The sequence below is a fragment of the Mus musculus genome, chromosome 4 (assembly GCF_000001635.26).
Source record: "Mus musculus strain C57BL/6J chromosome 4, GRCm38.p6 C57BL/6J".
NCBI classification, from domain to species: domain Eukaryota; kingdom Metazoa; phylum Chordata; class Mammalia; order Rodentia; family Muridae; genus Mus; species Mus musculus.
This window is the reverse complement of record NC_000070.6, coordinates 145,245,969-145,265,147: the sequence shown is the minus strand read 5'-3', so window position 1 is coordinate 145,265,147 and position 19,179 is coordinate 145,245,969. Positions and strand designations below refer to the sequence as shown.

The 19,179-nt window shown below is 46.9% G+C and overlaps 1 protein-coding gene and 1 long non-coding RNA gene across 5 annotated transcripts in view; both read left to right on the top strand.

Moving 5' to 3' along the window:
- Positions 1–176: 176 nt before the first annotated feature.
- Gm36233 lies at positions 177–16,350 on the top strand. 4 transcript variants are annotated; one of them, XR_881565.1, is made up of 4 exons: positions 177–378; positions 3,545–3,655; positions 5,720–5,869; positions 7,957–8,237. It is a non-coding gene; the product is annotated as a predicted gene, 36233 (long non-coding RNA). The 4 variants fall into 4 exon arrangements; XR_881564.1 differs by having other exon boundaries at positions 7,021–8,237; XR_001784499.2 differs by lacking the exons at positions 5,720–5,869; positions 7,957–8,237 and adding an exon at positions 16,246–16,350.
- Positions 16,351–18,277: 1,927 nt separating this feature from the next.
- Tnfrsf1b (tumor necrosis factor receptor superfamily, member 1b) overlaps positions 18,278–19,179 on the top strand; it is a 34,503-nt gene continuing 33,601 nt past the window's right edge. Inside the window, exon 1 of the mRNA NM_011610.3 lies at positions 18,278–18,424. Coding sequence (NP_035740.2) covers positions 18,347–18,424 — 78 coding nt within the window. The 5' untranslated portion in view covers positions 18,278–18,346. The remainder of the gene's footprint in view (positions 18,425–19,179) is intronic.

The window sequence follows — 19,179 nt, the reverse complement described above, 5'->3', positions numbered from 1 at the left end:
TAAGCCAGCTAAGCTTGAATAGCCAGTGAAATGAAAGCAAGAATAGCCAGTGCAAAGGCTCTGAGGTGAAAAAGCTCCTGGACTTGAGATTCAGGAAGAATATAGCCATACAGGAAGCCCAGTGTGTGGAGAGAAAGGAGGTGGGTGGGGAGAACTTGCCCAGCGATGCCTGCTGAGCCATTACAGAGCACTTAGGGTGTATCAAAAGAACACTGTTCCATGCTCAGTTTTATGGTCCTGTAAGTACAATAAACGTTTCAGATGGAGTGACAAAAGCCAAACCACAGGGGCATCAAAAGTCCCAAGAGCAGATTTCAGGGGAAACTTAAGAAGGCTGGAACAGGAAGCAGCTGAGCAGGCAGCCCACAACATTCCCAGGTACTGCTGGGGAGCTACAGGAGAAGGGTTCAGGGAGGACAAGGTTTCTCTTTCTTCTGGGATCTTCCAAGTCTGGATGGAGAAGCCTGGAGAAGGCTTGGAGAACCCTGGGCATTGGTTATCCTGTCATCTGAGCACCACAGGATTTATCAGTAGCCCTGACAAAGCATGGGGACACTTTGTCATGGGAAATAGTGGAGGTTATGGCTACGGGCGAGACGGGCCTCCAGGGTTCAGTTTCAGCTCAGCCAGTTCCCAGCCACACAGTTTCACACTCTTGCCACTTGTTTCCGGACTGACAGCATGGACTGAACTCTCACCTGGCACGAGGCTGGGATGTTGTGGGGATAAAGTGTCTAGCCCAGCTAGCAGTTTTCATGGTCACTATTAGCTGCCTTTTCAGACCGTTTGACTTCACCAAGCCCTTCTTTAGTCTGTGTCTGCACCTAGGATCAGTCCTAGGTCCTAGGTGCCTGCTTCTCTGGGCTCTGAGTGGAGGCTCACTGTCCCACACTTGCATGTTTAAAGAGTTGGAGTGCATCCTCTCAACTCCAACTCCAGTTCCCTTCCTGGATGCAGGTGGCCTGGCTATCTCTGTGGTGAGAAGTAAGATTGATGCTGTGAGCGTTATAAGCCGCTTTCAGGCAAGTTTCAGCTGGGAGTTGCCACCTCTGTGTGATGTGACCAGGCTCTATCACACATCCCCTGCCTTGATGGACTGGACCTTGAGGGACCAGGAGCCAAATTTCACCTTTCCTTCCTTAAGTTGTTTCAGTTAGATTGTGATCACAGTGATGTGGGAATTAAGGAGGAGGGTGTGAGGTATGTGTGTTGCACATGTAGATGTAAGGTACACACTTCTCTGTCTCTTTGTTATCTTACCCCCTTGAGACAGTGACTTTCACTGAATCTGGAACTAGGCTGGCAACTAGCAAGCCCCAGTGATCCTCCTGTCTCCACCCTTCATAGATCTGGGTTGTAGGTGTATGTAGCCACATCCTGCTTTTTGCATGGGTGCTGGAGATTTGAACCCAGCCCAGTCTTTATGCTTGTTTATTAAGTATTCTGTCTTACTTAAGGTTTCTATTGCTGCTATGACACACCATGACCAAAAAGCAAGTTGGGAGGAAAGGGTTTATTTGCCATACACCTCCATATTATAATCCACCACCGAAGGAAGCTAAGGCCGGAGCTCAAACAGGGCAGGAACTTGGAGGCAAGAGCTGATGCAGAGTCCATGGATGAGTGCTGCTTACTGGCCTGCTCCTTGTGACTTGCTCAACCTGTTTCCTTCTAGAACCCAGGTCCACCAGCCCAGAGATGGCACCACCTACAAAGGGCTGGGCCCTCCCCCATTAACTACTAATTAAGAAAATGCCCTACTTGCTTGATTACAGCCTGACCTTCTGGAGGCATTTTCTAATTGCGGTTCCCTACTCTCTGATGACTTTAGCTTGTGTCAAGTTGACCTGAGACTAAGTGTCTACCACATATTCTTACTTACTTAGCCATCACCTCACGTTTTGTGCATACTCAACAGGGATTTTACCAAAAGAGCTGCACTTCCAGACCCTTATGTGATATTCTGTCCCCTTGGATTATAGGGATGCCTTGGATCTTATAGATCCAGAGAGCTGGGTCAGAGACTAAGGGTGCTTGCTTCCAAGCCTGGTAACTTGAATTCAATACCTAGGACCCAGTAGTAGAAGAGAACCAATTCCTCTTATACACACACACATTCACACACACAATTCAAAATAAATAAATGTAAACACATATATTTATAATTCTTACCAGCTACTTGTCTTTCTTTTTTTAGATAAGGTAGTGTAGTATTACCCAATTTAGTCTTGAATTCCTAGACTCAAGTGCCAGTGTAGGGATCACAAGTCCTGTGGTCTTCAAATATGACATGCATCGTGTTTGCTCTATCACTAGCAAGTAGATTCAGAGCCTAGACCCCAGGTACCAGAAGTCTTACACGCGTTCTCGCGACCAGCCAGGAAGAACGCAACAAACCGGAATCTTCTGCGGCAAAGCTTTATTGCTTACATCTTCAGGAGCCAGAGTGCAAGAGAGCAAGAGCTCTATTGCTTACATCTTTAGGAGCCAGAGCGCAAGAGCGCTAGAGTGCAAGAGCCAGAGCAAGAGAGAGAATGGTGAAACCCCGTCCCTTTTTAAGGAGAATTATCCTCCACCTAGGACGTGTCACTCCTTGATTGGCTGCAGCCCATCGGCCGAGTTGTCGTCACGGGGAAGGCAGAGCACATGGGGTGGAAAACTACCCTTGGCACATGCGCAGATTATTTGTTTACCACTTAGAACACAGGATGTCAGCCCCATCTTGTAACGGCGAATGTGAGGGCGGCTCCCCACACGGAAGACTTTTGAGAACACCCTGTGTATCAAGCCTATTCATTTCCCTTGACTACTTTGAGGCTTTTGTATCTATGTATGATGTGTGTGTGTGTGTGTGTGTGTGTGTGTGTGTGTGTGTGTGTGTGTGTGTGTGTGTATCCACATGTGAGCTCTTGAATTTCTGAGGTTGAAGAATCATACTCTGTTGTTTTTCTCCTTTATTCTTTGAGGCAAGGTCTCTCAGTCAAGCTCAGATCTCACTGATGTGGCTAATCTTGCTAGCTGGCTTGCTCTAGGGAATCCCTGCCTCTGTATTCCAAGGCTGAAATTACAGGTGGGTTTTTACTTTCTCCACGCTTTGCCCAGCATTTATTCTGGTTTCTGGAGATCTGTACTGCAGTCCCCTCACTGTATGGCAAGTACTCTAACCACCTAGCCAGGTCTCCAGCTCTGGATTCAAGTCTTTCTGTCTCAAGCATGTGCTCTGTAGTCCTCAGGAATGTCTTGAGCACACGAGGGCCAATGCACACACAAATGGGCAGGGATGAGTTTCATACTCCCTTGTCTGACTCAAGAACATTGGTGGCTCCATTTAGTTTCTTTTCAGAGGGGAAAACTGAGGCTCTCAGAGCTCATGCCTGGCCACCTGAGCAGGGGACAGGATCTGGCATCTTCTAGAATTGGATGGACCCTCTCTCCTGCAACCCAATGGCTGGTCAAACTGCAAGGAGCCTGGTCAGGAAGTCAGAGTTGCAGACAGATTACTCAAGAGCGGGATGTCACAGGTTGTGGTTTTTTTATTTGCTAGCTTTGGAAATGCCAGGAGCTTCAACACACATCAGGGAAGGCCCCACCCTGGACAGAGACCCTCAGCAAATTCTGGACATTCACAAGATGAACCAGTGCCCTGTGGACCAAGGTCAGTCATCAGATTTCCCTGAATGTCACTTGACCTTTCTGGGTCGCACAAAGGGGCCTCATCCCTGCCTCCATCAACTCATACATGTTATGAGGAGAGATAGGACCAACTCCCTCTAAGGCTTCTTGTATTCTCTCCCATGAACCTCCTGACAGGATGCTCAGAAGTGGTGGCTACAGATACCCCTATGCTGCTGTCGAGGAAACTGATGCTCACAGCTACTAAATGGTGCAGACAGGATTCAAACCCAGGTCACCTGGCCAGGACTCCAGTTCCCAGCCACTTGGCTGTGATCAACTGTGGCTCAGGCAGAGGTCGCTTCTGGGTTTTTTTCTTTTCTGTTGCTGCTTTATTTTATTTGACACTTTTACTACTGTTGTGGAATTGGCTACAGGGATCTAAGTCACACGCTACACTGCCTGCTTTGCCTGGTCACAATAGGAATGCTAAGCCCTGGAGAACACGTTCTGGATCCAGCGGCTCAGAAATTCCCAGACAATCGTTGCCTCCTGGCTTGCACTTCCTTTCCAAAGCCAAGTGCTGGCCAAGTGCATGGAACCTTCAGTAGCTCCCTAGGGCCACTGTCTACTAGTCTGGCCCTCCTCAAACATGTCTGTTAGTTTCCATAGCTCTCTGTCTTAACTGTGTCTAAGGCCCAGTTGTGACCCTTGAGTGGCCAGCATGGAGGACACTCCCCAGCATGAAGTATTTGCTCAGTGCTGACATCCTGAGCTTCACTTGCTCACCCATTCCTTCCTCTTCCAGAGATTTTCCAGATTACACAGTTCCCAAAGCACTGACTGCTTGAGGAATGGAGGCCAAGTCTCAGAAACCCAGAAAAAAAAGAAAAAGAAAAAAGAAAAGAAAAAAAAAAGATCTGTGTCTAAGAAGAAGGATTTATTCTTAGTCACTGTTCTATTGCTGTGGAGAGACATCATGACCAAGACAACTCCTACAAAAGGAAGCATTTAACCAGGGGCTTGCTTACAACTTCAGAGGTTTAGTCCATTATCATCATAGCAGGAAGTGTGGCAGCAGGCATGGTGCTGAAGAAGTAGCTGAGAGCTTTGCATCTTGATTCACAGGCAACAAAAAAGACAGAGACACTGGGGATGGAGTTAAAGTCCACTCCCAGTGACACACCTCCTCTAATAAGACCTTCTAATCTTTCCAAACAATTCATCAACTAGGGATGAAGCATGCAAGTATATGAGTCTATGAGGAGGCACATTCTCATTCAAACCACTACTCATTTGCTCATTCAGTTGCTCAATCTAGAGGCCTGTGTGGAACAGCTATCATGTATCAGGCAGGGAGCACTATGAGGCAGGGTACTGGGTGTTGAGGAACATTGAAAGGATGGGGGATGGGTGGTGCCTGGGTATGCAGGACAACTCTTTGAGTGTCAAAGACCACCTGGGAAAGGAAGCCTGCAGGGAAGGCCTTGACCTTAGGGGGCTTGGAGCTTTATAGTCAAGTAGATGGCACCCAGGGAAGGCTTGGGTTCCACTCTCTCCTCTGCAGAGTACTTCTAAAAAGCATGCCCACACCAGGAAAGTTGCATTAAGGTGGAACATATCTTATTTTGTTAAATAAATATTTATCAGGCCGGGTGTGGTGGCGCACGCCTGCAATCCCAGCACTCGGGAGGCAGAGGCAGGTGGATTTCTGAGTTCGAGGCCAGCCTGGACTACAGAGTGAGTTCCAGGACAGCCAGGGCTACACAGAGAAACCCTGTCTCGAAAAACCAAATAAATAAATAAATAAATAAATAAATAAATAAATAAATAAATAAATAAATAAATATCAAGCCCAAACTGCAGGGTCATGATGCTTAGAGCCCTCACGGACAGCCAAAAATCTGAGCTAACCTTACCTGGTGGAACTGATAAAGTTTATGGTGCGAGGGGTCGGGGGAAACCTCAGGGTAAGTCGGGGGTCACAGTAGGACTTGAGGATGTGGCCCAAGTTTATGGGGACATGTTTTAGTTACTTTTCTCATTGCTGTGACACACTACTTGGCCAAAGCACCTTAAGGAAGGAGGTATTTACTTTGTCTCACAGTGAGGAAGGCATGGAGATGGGTGCGTGAGGTCGCTGCTCACATCGAATCTGCAGTCAAGACACAAATGAATTCTGCTGCTCTTCTTACCTTCCCATTCTTGTTCAATCCAGGACCCCAGCCTTTGGAATGGATCTCCCTACACATATAGGGTGGGTGCTCTCTACCTCATTAACCCAATCTAGAAACTCCCTCACAGGCTCGCTCAGAAGTGTGCCTCCTAGATGATTCTAGGTCCTGTCATACATGCTCCAGGAAGAGAGGCAGGGGTGCTGGGCGGGCAGTCATCCGGAAGTTGTACTGACCTTAGGAGGGCCTGGAGACACTGGCACCAGGGGGTTTTCCTTCTAGCCTGTAGCAGGAAAGCACAGCTGGCATTTCAGGAAACCCTTCCCTACACCAACATGTTCTAAGTCTGCATTTATTTACTTATTTTTTATAGCAGGAATTATAGGCATGTACGTATATACCACACCTGGTATATGAGCTGTTAGGAACAGAACCCAGGGCTGTGTGCATCCCAGGCAAGCACTCTACCAACTGAGACAAATCTCCAGCCTTTTTGAGTCTGCATTTGCTGAGCACCCAGAGGCGTTGCCACCCCTGTTTGGCAGTTGAGGGAAGCGGGGGAGGGGTCGGGGGGGGGGTGTTGAGGAAGATGAAGAGATCTGCCAATGGTCAAAGTCACATACCAGTAAATGGCCTGAGTTAGAGCTTGTCTCCAAGTTTAGGTACTGTCTAATTTGTTAGTCCCACTGCCTAAAATAGTTCACTCCCTTAATTTCATTATTTATTTTAGATAGTGCACAAAATATTGAGTTTCATTGTATTTTCATGCATGTATGCCAGCGTATCTCCTAAAATTGGCTCACCGGGAAGCTCCTTGGCAACTGAAATACCATGTCGTTCTAGAAACTAAAGGTTCCTTTGGGGCACAGGGCTATATTTCAACTGAAAGAGGGCAAAGGGACACAGCTATTCTGCCTGGTATACAATTGATGCTCAATATATGTTGAATCTTCAGGGCAGGCAGAACAGGCCTGGGGATCAGGGAGGGGAATGCCAAAGACAGACTTCTCCCTGGGGACCAATTAGAGGCAGCATAGTCACTGCCTCCTTGAGAAGCCAGAATCACTTTTGTTCCTTCCTTGGGCTGTCTGCAAGGAGCCGGTCCACACTGAGTCACTGTATTTCCCTCTAGCCAAGGTTGCTACAAGGTACAGACTCATAAACATATGACCGAGTGAAGATTGAGAAACTCAACCCAGGGAAAATCATTTCTTCTTTTCTCTTCTGACTAAAGGAAGGGAGAAGCGCTTGGGGAAATTGCAGCCCGTGACATGGATGGAGACTGTGCACTCACCTGGCTCCTTTGCTGAGCAGCACAGACTCTGGCTCATTCTCAGGAGCCAAGCATCTCAGAACAGGGAGGGGGAGGCTGACTGCTGGCTCCTGTGTCCACGCCCATCACCCCTGCCACCTCCCTAGTCTTCTGTGTACTCTAGCTCTAAGCTGAAGGCTCTGCAACTTAGAAATGCAGACACTCCATGCTGGCTCTTGGACTGGTAGTCCCCAGGAAGAGGCAGTGTGCTGATAGATCCTGGGGGAAGTGGAGCAAGGAGGGCTGAGCTGAGCTACTCAAGGGCTTCATAACTCTGAGGCCCAGTAACTTTTCAGTCTCAGACTGCAGATTGGGAAGTGGAGGCCCTGAATGGAGTGAGGCATGCTGGGGTTCATAAAAACTCAGCAGCCACAGAACCAGATGGTCTGTCGCTCAACCTCTCCCAAGGCATTGTTCCTGGAAGGTGCCATATATTGTTTTGAGAATTTCTTCTCAGAAGGAAACAGAAACAATGCCTACCCCCTCCTTATAAGGTCCTAAGGACAAAGGGAAGTATGATTTACCAGAGTTCACATTGGAGAATTACTGTGTTTATTGGGCTTCCTTACTAGAGTGAATGAGGGGCTGCTTACAGGAGCCTGGATGACCACAAAACTTCCACACTGGAAACGTTGACACCACAATGATGATGGTTACTCTATAAGCCACAGAGGGAAGAGCTACATGGATGGTGGCTTCTCTGTAAGCCATACATACAGCCTCTCTTTATTAACATCCTCCAATCTGTGTACTCCATCATCTCCTGAGACCACAGGCACAGGAAGTTATGGCAGAATTTGGTGGCTGGAAACTCAAATGAGAGTCCAGTGATCCTTCTCACTCTCTCTGTCTATGAAGGGATGTCCACAGTCAACAAGACAGATGGCTAATTTGATGAAGATGGTGGCTATTTTGCTCCGATGGCTGAGTTCCGCATCCCATATGTTCTATATCCCATAAGGTCACGTGTTCTGAAGACCCTTAAGTTCTCTGCTTGTGAACTAGAGCCTGTTTGGAATGCCTGGTGCAAAATAAGATGCAGCCACTGCCTGGCAAACTATACTGCACAGACTTGTGATTATAATGAGATTTTCTCTGTGTCAGGTGCCCATGCTTGACTGCTTGTGAGGGCTCATGGGAGTTGATTAAAATAAATGATCAGATTATAAAGCCCTGCCATTTGGTCGTTCTGGAGTTGCTGCAGGTATCACCTGGGAACCTGGATGTAAAAGGATTTGTCTGGAGGACGTGTGATCATTTGGCCCCAGCCACATCCAAATGGTCTGATAGAAAAGAAAACCGTGGGAAGATATGAAGGGCGCACATGGGTGAACTGTGCTCATGGACGGAGTAAATCTGTTCTCCCCCAAACTCACCTGTCAGTTCAGTGAAATCTTCATTCAGATATTTCTACATTTATTTATTCTCTCTCTCTCTCTCTCTCTCTCTCTCTCTCTCTCTCTCTCTCTCTCTCTCTCTCTCAGCTCTTTATAGAACTGGTTCTTTCAATCCACAGTGTACTTCCTGGGGAACGATCTCAGGTCATTAGGTATGGCAGAGTATGGCAGAAAGTGCCTTTACATGCAGAATCATTTCACTAGCCAGGAACCCTCAGCTGGTGTTTGGGAAATTGTTGGGGGGGGCATTGAAAGGGCGATGGAGCATACATCCGTGTGTGCACGTACAGGTGACAGATGAAGACATAAGGTGTCCTGCTTTGTCACTCTCTGCCTTCTTCCCTTGAGACAGGATCTCTCACCAAATCTGTAGCTAGGTTGGCAGCCAGCAAGCCTAAGAACTACTAATGTCTCGGCTATGTACAGCACCAGGGTTACCAGAATGTATGACCAAACCTGTTTTCTTATGTAGGTGCTGGAGACTTGAACTCAAGTCTTCATGCTTGTGCAGCAAGCACTCTTACGAAGTAAGCCCTCTCATCAGCTATTATCATTATTATTATTATTTTGCTGGGGAGGCAATCTTCCCTTAAGCCAATTATGAAAAAGAGTAGCAAACAAAGAGAATTCACCGTGTCTACTAAACATTCTTCGAGGGTCTACCAACAACAATGTGGAACAGGTCTAGAAATAACAAGACTGAAAGAGGAGACGAGCTCTTCTAGCAACTGACCCACATACTTGCAACAAATGATGGAAGAATGGAGTGCTTGTTTGGCAGTATAAGAAAGGCAGGCAGACAGAAATTGGGTAAAAATTGGAAATAAAATTGGGTCTTTACACCATATATATTGCATGTACTTCAGATCTTTGATTGGCCCAGCTAGAATTATTAAGCCAACAAACAGAAAAGAAAAACAAAAGCATCTTCATGACCTCCATGTAAGGAAGGTCCTTTCAACTATGATCTAATGGAGAATATTGATGGATTTTTGTTACATTAAAATTAAGGAATTGGTTTTTTTGTTTTGTTTTGTTTGTTTTTATTTTTGTTTTTGTTTTTTCGCCTGGCCATGGTGGTGCAAGCGTTTAACCCTAGCACTCAGGAGTCAGAGGCAGGTAGCTCTTTGAGTTGGAGGCCAGCGAGGTCCACAGAGCGAGTTCTAGGACAGTCAGGGCTACACAAGGAAACCCTGTCTCAAAAAACAACACACACACACACAAAATGCACAAAATAAAACACACACACACACATGCATGTATACACACACACACACAAAATGCACAAAATAAAACACACACACACACACATGCATGTATACACACACACACACAAAATGCACAAAATAAAACACACGCACACATGCATGTATACACACACACACACACCAACAATCGACTTTTTTTTTTTTTTTTTTTGGTTTTTTGAGACATGATTTCTCTGTCTACCTCTGGCTGTCCTGGAACTCACTTTGTATTTGTAGACCAGTCAACCAGGGACTTTTTAAATAGACCTTTAAAAATGTTTTTTAAAATTACATGTATGTATGTATGTATGTATGTATGTATGTATGTATGTATGTATGATTTAGACTGGTGTATGTGTTGGGGTGGGGAGTAAGGAGACATGTACATGAACAACTTTCAGGAGTTTTAGAATCACAGTCTTTCCACACCGTGATTCCTGGCGATCCAATTTAGACTGTGAGGCTTAGTGGCACAAACCTTTTACTTCTGGAGCGGTCCAATTAAGGAATGTTTAAACAATGAGGGGAAAGCCCGAATAAAGACAGCAACCATATACCAGAATGGAGGAGGTCTTTATGATATCTGAAAAATGACGAGGGATAAATATCTAGAAGATACAAAGAATTAGAGCAGCTCTACAAGAAGACAGGAAATAATAACGATCGGATGAAAGGATGTTGAAAAGCAGTTCACAGAAGGGGAAACCCGAATGACTCAGCAGCAGCGAAGAGGTGCTTAGACCCACGAACTTCAGAGAAATGCAAATGAGGTACCAGCCGGTTCCACTCCACACCCACCGCACTGGCCCGAGTCAGAAAGCTGGCTAGTGGGGAGTTCAGGGGAAAACGTGCCAAAATAGGAACTCTCTGGCCCTGCTGGTAGGGTGTGACTGCGTGGGCGGCACAGAGGAATCGGGCAGTGTTAGGGAAATAAATACACATGTACCCAGTAGCTTGTGATCCACAGCCTACTCCTGAGACACTGAAACACCCATAAGCCACACCTGATTTACTTACAAGAACGTATAGATTGCAGCAGTAAGGATCCTATTTGGGGTGGGATGGGGAACAGGGTTTGAGAGAAAATAGACTTGGGGGGAGTGCATATTTAACATATTTACCATAGCTCAGTGGTAGAGTGCATATTTAACATGGAGGAGCCTGGAGCTCAAGTTAAACACACAGAGAGGCAGAGAGAGTCAAAAAGAGAAATAGGGGAGAGAGGGTAGGAAGAGCATTGCTTGGCAAGACCCAAATAATACAATTCATTCTACCCTCTAGACCTGAGATTCAATGAGCAAGTGATCAAGAGAATATGAAAGAAATTGTGCTCAGACCAGCCACAGATTTAGGAACACAAGAAAACACACCAGAGGGCAGTGAGGCCATTTATAGAGTAAGGCAGGGAAACTGAGGCCAGAATCGATAGTATGTAAGGGTGGGGGTAGCCATTGCTTGTCTTAGAGTCTGTACCTGGAAACCTATGGCCCACGGATGGGACCACCATCTCCCTGTGTCCCTCGTAGACAGAGGGAGAGACAAGCAAGATGTGGAGGGGCAGAGGGCATAGGTGGTTTGTAGAGACCCAGAAAAGATGGGGAGAAAGAAATGGGTGTGGAGTTAGAGGAGTGAGGGCAGGAAGGCTGGTCCTGGGAAGGGCTGTCTTAGAAGTCAGGTGAGAGAGGCCAGGCTGGAGAGGGGAGCCAGGAAGTGATGCAGAATTGAGAGCATTCTGGAGTGATGCAGAATTGATAAAGGAGGGAGAGCTGGAGGTGTGACTCAGGTCCTTTCCTTGAGTTTACAGAGCCTGGGTCTAGTCCAAGCACCAGAAAAATAAATGAATGAATGAATGAATGAATGAATGAATGAATGAATGAATGAATGAATGAATAGATAAATAAATAGAGAGACAGAGACAGAGAGAGAGTGGAGATATAACTTAGTGATATCAGGCATGCCAGCACTCATGTAGTCCTGGCTCCCATCCCTAACATGGTATGAATGGACACCTGGTAAGCACCTATAATCCCAGCACCAAGGAGCGGAGGCAGAAGCATGGGATTCCAAGGTCATCCTTAGCTATACAATAAGCTTCAGGCCAGCCTGGGCTGCATAAGACATTGTCCCAAAAAGGAAGCTTAAAGACTGGAGAAATGGCTTAGCCGTTAAGAGTGCTGGCTGCTCTTCCAGAGGTCCTGAGTTCAATTTGTTCAATTCCCAGCATCCACACGGCAGCTCACAACTGTCTGTAACTCTAGTTGCAGGGGATCCTACACCCTCACACAGACATAAATTCAGGCAAAACACCAATGAACATGAAATAAAGATAAAGAATACATTAAAAAAAACGAAATTTTTAAAAATTTAAAAGAGAAGGGGGAAAGGAGAAAAGAATAGTTATAAGAGGAAATGCAGAAATGAAACGACACTGCAGATGTGGCCCTGCGAGTCTAGAGTTCGCTGTACAGGACCCGGTGAAAATGAAAAAACGCACACCACCTCTCTCCAGCAGCCCTACTCTCTATCTAGGTTCACCACCTAGGGAAACTGTCTTCTGTGCCTTTGACAAGACTGTGTTTGGCAACACAAGAGATGGAGCATTGGGGATATTCCCCAAATATCCACAAAAGAGGAACAGGGTGGGGAAAGGGATAGACCTTGGGGCAAGTACACAACTCCACACAGCAAGTGAAAGGGAAATAAGTTAGAACCGAACTCAGCAACGAGTGAATGTTCCTGTCTCAAAGACAGCGCTGTCTACAGGCAAGACCATGCTCCTGCTGTTTGGGTTGTATGGGTGAAAATGCATGCATATGAAACACAGTCTCCCTTCAGCATCTCCTGGAAATAGCTCCTGGAGCCCCTTCTAACAGATATTCAAACCCATGGATGCTCACATTCAGGATCCCTGCTTTTCAGTATTACCTAAACCATACATGCTCTAGTTACCTTAATGTGAAAAAGTGTAAAGCTTTTGGGTAACACACACTTTTGCTTGTAGACTTTGAGCCATCTTTATATGGTACTTCTAATACCTTTATGAGTTTAGAGCATAAACAATAATGTTGAGAAAAAAAGTCTGTATATGTTCAATACGCACACTCAATGTATTTTTCTTGTTTGCTTCCTAGAACATGTCTGATCCCTTTTACTGTTGAGTAAACCGTAGGATATGGAGCCCACAGATCTGAGGCCTCCCTGAAATCCTCTGTGTTATTTTTCATACTAAGGCAGAAAATAGTCTAGAGAAACGTCAAACTCAAAGCAGTTGTCCTTGGGAAGAAATTGCATGAGTGAGAACTGTAGCTTAGAGGCAAAGACATCTAGTTTAATGATAAAGTGAAAGAGTGTGGAATAAGGGGCTGGAGAGATGTCTTAGCGTTTGTTAAGAGTGTTTGCCACTCATTCAATTCAAAGGACTCGAGTTCAGTTCCTAGCACCTATAACATTAGCCTTAGAGGGATGTGTGGGCGCACTCGTGCACATGCGCATGTATATGTATATGTGTCTATGTATGTGTATGTGTGTGTGAATGTGTATTTGAATGTGTGTCGGGGATGTAGAGGTCCAAGGTGGATATAGGATGAGTTTTCTGCAGCCATTCTTCACTGGATTGGACTATCTGGCTAGCTAGCTTGCCTCAGGGCTCTGTTGTTTCCACCTCTCACATGCTGGGAGAACAAATTGGCTACCACACCCACACAGCATCTGGTGAGTTCTGGGGATCAGGGTTCTAGTGTTCAAGCTCTTGGGGAAAACACTTTACCCATTGAACTCTGTCTGTCTATCTATTTATTTATTTCTCTTTAAAAGGCATGTACTGATCATACATTTAAAAGCCTTATAACACAGCTATACACAATGTACAGTAATCTGTTCCTTAGATGCCAGCCCAGCAAAGGCTCTTAGATAATGATTTAGCAATAAATACTGGCCAAACAGCTGTTTTTTTTTTTTTTTTTTTAGAGACCGGGAAAAGACAACTCAGAATAGAAATTTTGAATGTCTCCTAACAACCTTCTCCCAAATGACTGGGTCTTCTTTGAGGCCCAGAGGTGGGAAGATTTGTGCCCCTAAGCAGGGGTGACCCTGCTTCGTAAGGAGATGAGGATGGAGACACTGTTTTGGGGGGTCAACACTCCACCTCCCAGCATGAATGATCAGCGTAGCCCAAGAGATTCATGTTGTGTGTGTGTGGTGTGCATGTGCACACTCAGAGGCACATACATGTTCATCGAGACAAGAAGAGATGCATGTTGTGTGTGTGTGGTGTGCATGTGCACACTCAGAAGCACACACATGTTCATCAAGACCAGAAGTTAATGTCAAGTGTCTTCCTCAATTCTCAATATTTTGAGGTACAGTCTCTCACTTGAGCCCAGAGCTCACCCATTTGACTGGTTCTAACTAGCACACTTCACAGATTCTGTCTCTACCTCCCGAGTCTAAGATTACAGGAGGACCACAATATCCACTATGGTTTTTTTAGCCCTCCCCCGATGGGTGCTGGGGATGCAGACATGGGTCTCATGCTTGCATACTTGCATGCTTGCATGGCAAGTATTCACTGTACCATCTTACCAGACCCTAGATGACCTGACATTTTTCTTTTTCTCTCTCTCTTTTTTTTAAGATTTACTTATTTATCTTTTATATATGAGTACACTGTAGCTGTCTTCACACACACCAGAAGAGGGCATCAGAACCCATCCCATTAGAGATGGTTGAGAGCCACCATGTGGTTTTGGGGAATTGAACTCAGGACCTCTGGAAGAACAATCAGTGCTCTTAACCGCTGAGCCAACTCTCCAGCCACTGACTGTTATTTTGTTTGTTTGTTTGTTTGTTTTGTTTTGTTTTGTTTTTTTTATGATACCACATACGCACGCACACCTTGGACTGAAGAAACCATCAGAGGGTTGAGGTGCAGCAGAGAGTGGCTTGTGTGCTGGGGGAGGCAGCTTCTACTAAGAGAGAGAATCTCTGATGTTCTTTTCTGAATGAACTCCTAGGAACAGCCACAAAGCAAGCTCTTTCCAACATGGCCTCTAGAGGCCCAAGCATATTATAACTGCTTCTAGGCAATGAGATTCCCTTGTTCCTCCTTCTCAGTGGTCCCAGCCAGGACCTTTATTGCCTGACTCTTTGCCTGTGCTTATCTCTACACCTTGTGCTGGGCCAGCCCCTTGGTGAGTCACAGACTAAAATCACGAGCAGGAAGCTGTGTTAGCCACAGACTCACAACTGTCTCCCCTGGTTGTCCTCCCACCTGTATCCCCAGACACATACACGCACATGCACACACACCACACCACACGGTAGTAGAAGGCTTTCTTTCTAGAAAACAACGCAGCTGAGACAAAAAGAGTCCACCACAGCAAGGTCAATGGACAGTTACATTTCCATTAATGGAAATGGGGTGGGGAAGGCTCACCTGACTCTCCAGCCACTCCTCCAAGAGCTCTATCCAAATTGTTCCTGGGGGACTCGCTGTGTCCCTGGAAGAACTAGTGTACTTGACTGTGGACGACTATAAAAGGAACTCTGTGCAATTGCATGGAAGCCACTAACCTTGCTGCGTGAAGACTTTCCGGTGCAGCTGCCTTGGGGTCACCATGCTCTCTGTAGGAAAGTCCAACAAACTTGTTGGTTCCCCAGGGTAAACTTGGTTAGAATCATGCTTTGGTTTGTCATTAGAACCTTATGAGGAGTGGGATAGGCCAACACAGGCACATCACATGAACAAGCAAAATAAAATAAAATAAAAGTCATAGGATGCTGGCACTGGGGTTTTGTAAATAGAGTTTCTGGCACATTCTCTCTGGTTGTATACAGGTGGCCATGTCAGAAGCTGAAGCCTGTGTTGGCTGAAGCTGGAGTACTTCCTCCAGAGGCTTGCCAGGCCAATTGCATACAGTAAGTGCTCAGTTAGCAGCCTGAGCACCCCTGCTTGCTTTGCCTTTCAAAGGTGAGTCTTCTGTTTGCAGAAGCAGAGATGTCAGCTTGTTGGAGTGTGAGATGATAGGGTTGGGACTGTCCTGGGAAGTGGGGAGGTACCAGATTAAGATGATCCGTCTGCGACCCTTATGAAATCCACCATCCTATCTCTGCTGACTGATATAAGAACAATGGGACCTTTTCTGTACTGTGGGGCTTATGGACTAAAAGGTGAATGGTGGGGTTGATAGAGCCAAGCACTGACTGGATTAGACTGGATTCCAACCCTGATATATACCTAGCCATTCGTTAATGTTCCCCACTTGGTGTTTTGAGACAAGGTTTCTCTATATAGCCCTGGCTGTCCTGATATTCGCTATATATATTCACTATATACATCAAGCTGGCCTTGAACTCTCTGAGATCTTCCTCCCTAGTGCTGGAATTAAAGGCATGCACCACCACGTCTGGTTAATATTCATCTCTTTATTGTCTCTTGTGTATACTTAGCAGAAGTCCTCACTCACTTCCATTTTATTGAGCTGTCCTTATTGTGTGTTCCCTAGGCACCAAGGGAATAGCCAGAACAGGATGGTGTACCTGTGTCCTAGAGGAGTATATAATGTGACAGAGTGAACAGTGACTGGGCTGTGTAGGAGCTCCTTGACTTTGAAGGTAACTAAACTGGGTTTGAAACAACACTACTCCCTCCTAGCTGTGAAAGGTCCTATAAAACTTCATCTCCCCCCACCCCTGCTCCTGCAAGACCACATGTACCAGCAGACATATGTTGCTGACCCTGAGTAGTCTTCCAGTAACTGCTGGTTTCACAACTACTAAGTGTTATCAGTGTGAATAGCAAGTGATCCCTGGTGAAGATTTGCAAGGCACCTGCACAGGTGCTAAGTTAGCTGTCAGGGATTGGGCGGGGGGGGGGGTTGGGGGGTGGAGGTGGGCTGTCAGGCTGTACTATTTTCACAGAATAACAGCTGATGCTATATCGTAAGTAGCATTTTAAAAAATCATCAGGGTAGAGCTGCTGTGATTGCTATTGGCGGCTTTATAAGAAGAAAAAGAGAAACACAAACACACACACAAACACACACACACACACACACACACACACACACACACACACACACACACACCATCCGTATCTCTTACTATGTAGTTTTTGCCACCAAGGCTATCGTCAGCTATGTTCCATTAACGTTGGATGAGAACCATGAAACGAAGTCACCCCGTTCTCTTCAAAGTGTATGACATGTGTGATGCTGAACCGCAGAATACAGACTAAGTTAGGAACCAGCCTATGGTCTCCCACATGTGATTCTTGGTGGCATTGTTACCTGCCTGGAGAGAATGAGTAAATTGGACCCACTGGGCAGAATCCAGGGCAGACCACTGAATCTTGCTTCTGACAGGTGACACTGGCTTTCAGCTTTCTCAGATAGACCAGAGCACCTCCTCCACATGTCTTCCACAGGAGGCTTAAAGACCAGAACCCTCCCTGCCTGCTCAGTGGCTACCCCTCTTCAGGGTTGAGGTTTTGAGCTGAGACCTATGTCTCAGAAACATGTGAGAACCAGGTGATTTCCCAGGCTCCTGACCAGCAGGTGGGATTTTCCATCCTCCCAAGGGTCACTTCCCAGTTTCTCCCCCAGCACCTAAAAGTACCGTCCTTGAGGTGGCCCTCACAAGGGCCAGTGGCTGCGGGTCTCTCAGTATCTCAATCAGCCTACAGTAAGAGTGTATGTGTCCATGAGGAGGGACAGAATAGTTGCCTGCCTCCCTACCCACCCTACCTCTCCAAATACTCCATATTCAGGGCTGTAGGGATATGCACTGTCCTTGGGAGCTTGCTGATGAGGTCAGTTCTAGGAAGCAAGACTTTCTGGATGGTTTTCTTCCTCGATTTCTGTTTACCTATCAGCCAAGAGAACTCAGAAAAAGAGGACTGCTCTTACTTAGGGTTCCAAGTATGTTTAAGGAAAAAATGAAACATATTAAAAAGAGCTATACCTATGCAATGCTGCTTATACTATGCCTGTACACTCCGAGTAAGCAGACATATGCTGCACATTATAGGAGCCATATTATATAGCTCATATTAATAAGCTCCATGAGAAGATGCAAACATTCATGTGGAGTTAGCCTGGCTCTAGAGTCTAAATGAGTGAATTATCTAGAAGGCTTTGGTTCTCCTGAGCGGTGCCAACTTTGGGACTGCTTTCCCCCCATGTCCTACCACGAAGAGTAGGAAGTCCATGAGATCTGGGACGGGCTGATGGTGACAAATTAGCTGGGGGAGGCCCAATCAGGGCACCCAGTCACGAATATAGTGGACACCTGCGCCAGTCTCTTCCCCACCACTGGAAGGGTGTCTCGAAGAGGAAGGAGTGATAGAAGCGCATTCATTCCCGGAAGAGATGCTGGAGAAAGAGGCCCAGAGATGCCAGGGAATCACAGGTGGAGGTGTCCTGCGAGGGGCGAGGACTCTGTGTAAAGAGGCGTGTCCTCAGGGCGCGGCCCCGCCCATTCCCGCCCTCCCCCCACCCCCTGGTCTGCCCTAGCTCCTGGCCTGAGGGTTTCGCTTTCAGTCACCAGCTAGAGCGCAGCTGAGGCACTAGAGCTCCAGGCACAAGGGCGGGAGCCACCGCTGCCCCTATGGCGCCCGCCGCCCTCTGGGTCGCGCTGGTCTTCGAACTGCAGCTGTGGGCCACCGGGCACACAGTGCCCGCCCAGGTGGGTGACTCTTGGGGTCACGGGGGACAGCTGCGCATCACAAAGTGCCCATTCCAGCTACTGCTACTGCACAATTCCGGGACAGCATGAGAGGCCATCACGTCCCCAGCAGACACGCGCCACGCGCCTCTGGGGACCCACTGGGGACCCGAGGTCTGGCCCGTTGGGATCCTGGGGTGGTACTCGGTTCCCGACAGCCTTATGTTCCAGAAATACCCAGTGGCTTTCTCCGCGAGCTTGATCAGGGCTCGAATAACACCCAGCAGGGCTCAGGAACACTGTTCATCCTTGCGAAATCCCTTCTGTCCCGCGGTCTCGAGGCGGGAAGGACCAGGGCCACTGCCCCATTGCTTGAGCGGGTTGTGTCGTCTGAAGACTTCCTTCTCTGCGCCATGGTCTGTCTCTTTCTTAGAAACCCTGGGATTACTAGATGTTGGCGGGGCCAGGAGTCTAAGTAAGCGCCTAGTATAAGAGACCGATGGGGAGTGAGTCACTTCTCTGTCACTAGATTGCTTCCATGGATCCGCCTTGCTGTGTTCAGGGGACGTTTCAGAATGTTCTCAGTGTAGTGGCAGAGAGGGCAGCTACCCCAAGGAACCTCGGGAAAATGGACCGATTAAAGATCCCAGTATCCGGTATTCACATTGCCCCCCTCCCCCCCCCTTCCTGCCTCCATTGATCGAAGACAGGGTAAAAAAAGGCAGATTACAGGTACGGAAAAATGAGGAGGCTCAGAGAAATTACCTTTTTTGAAG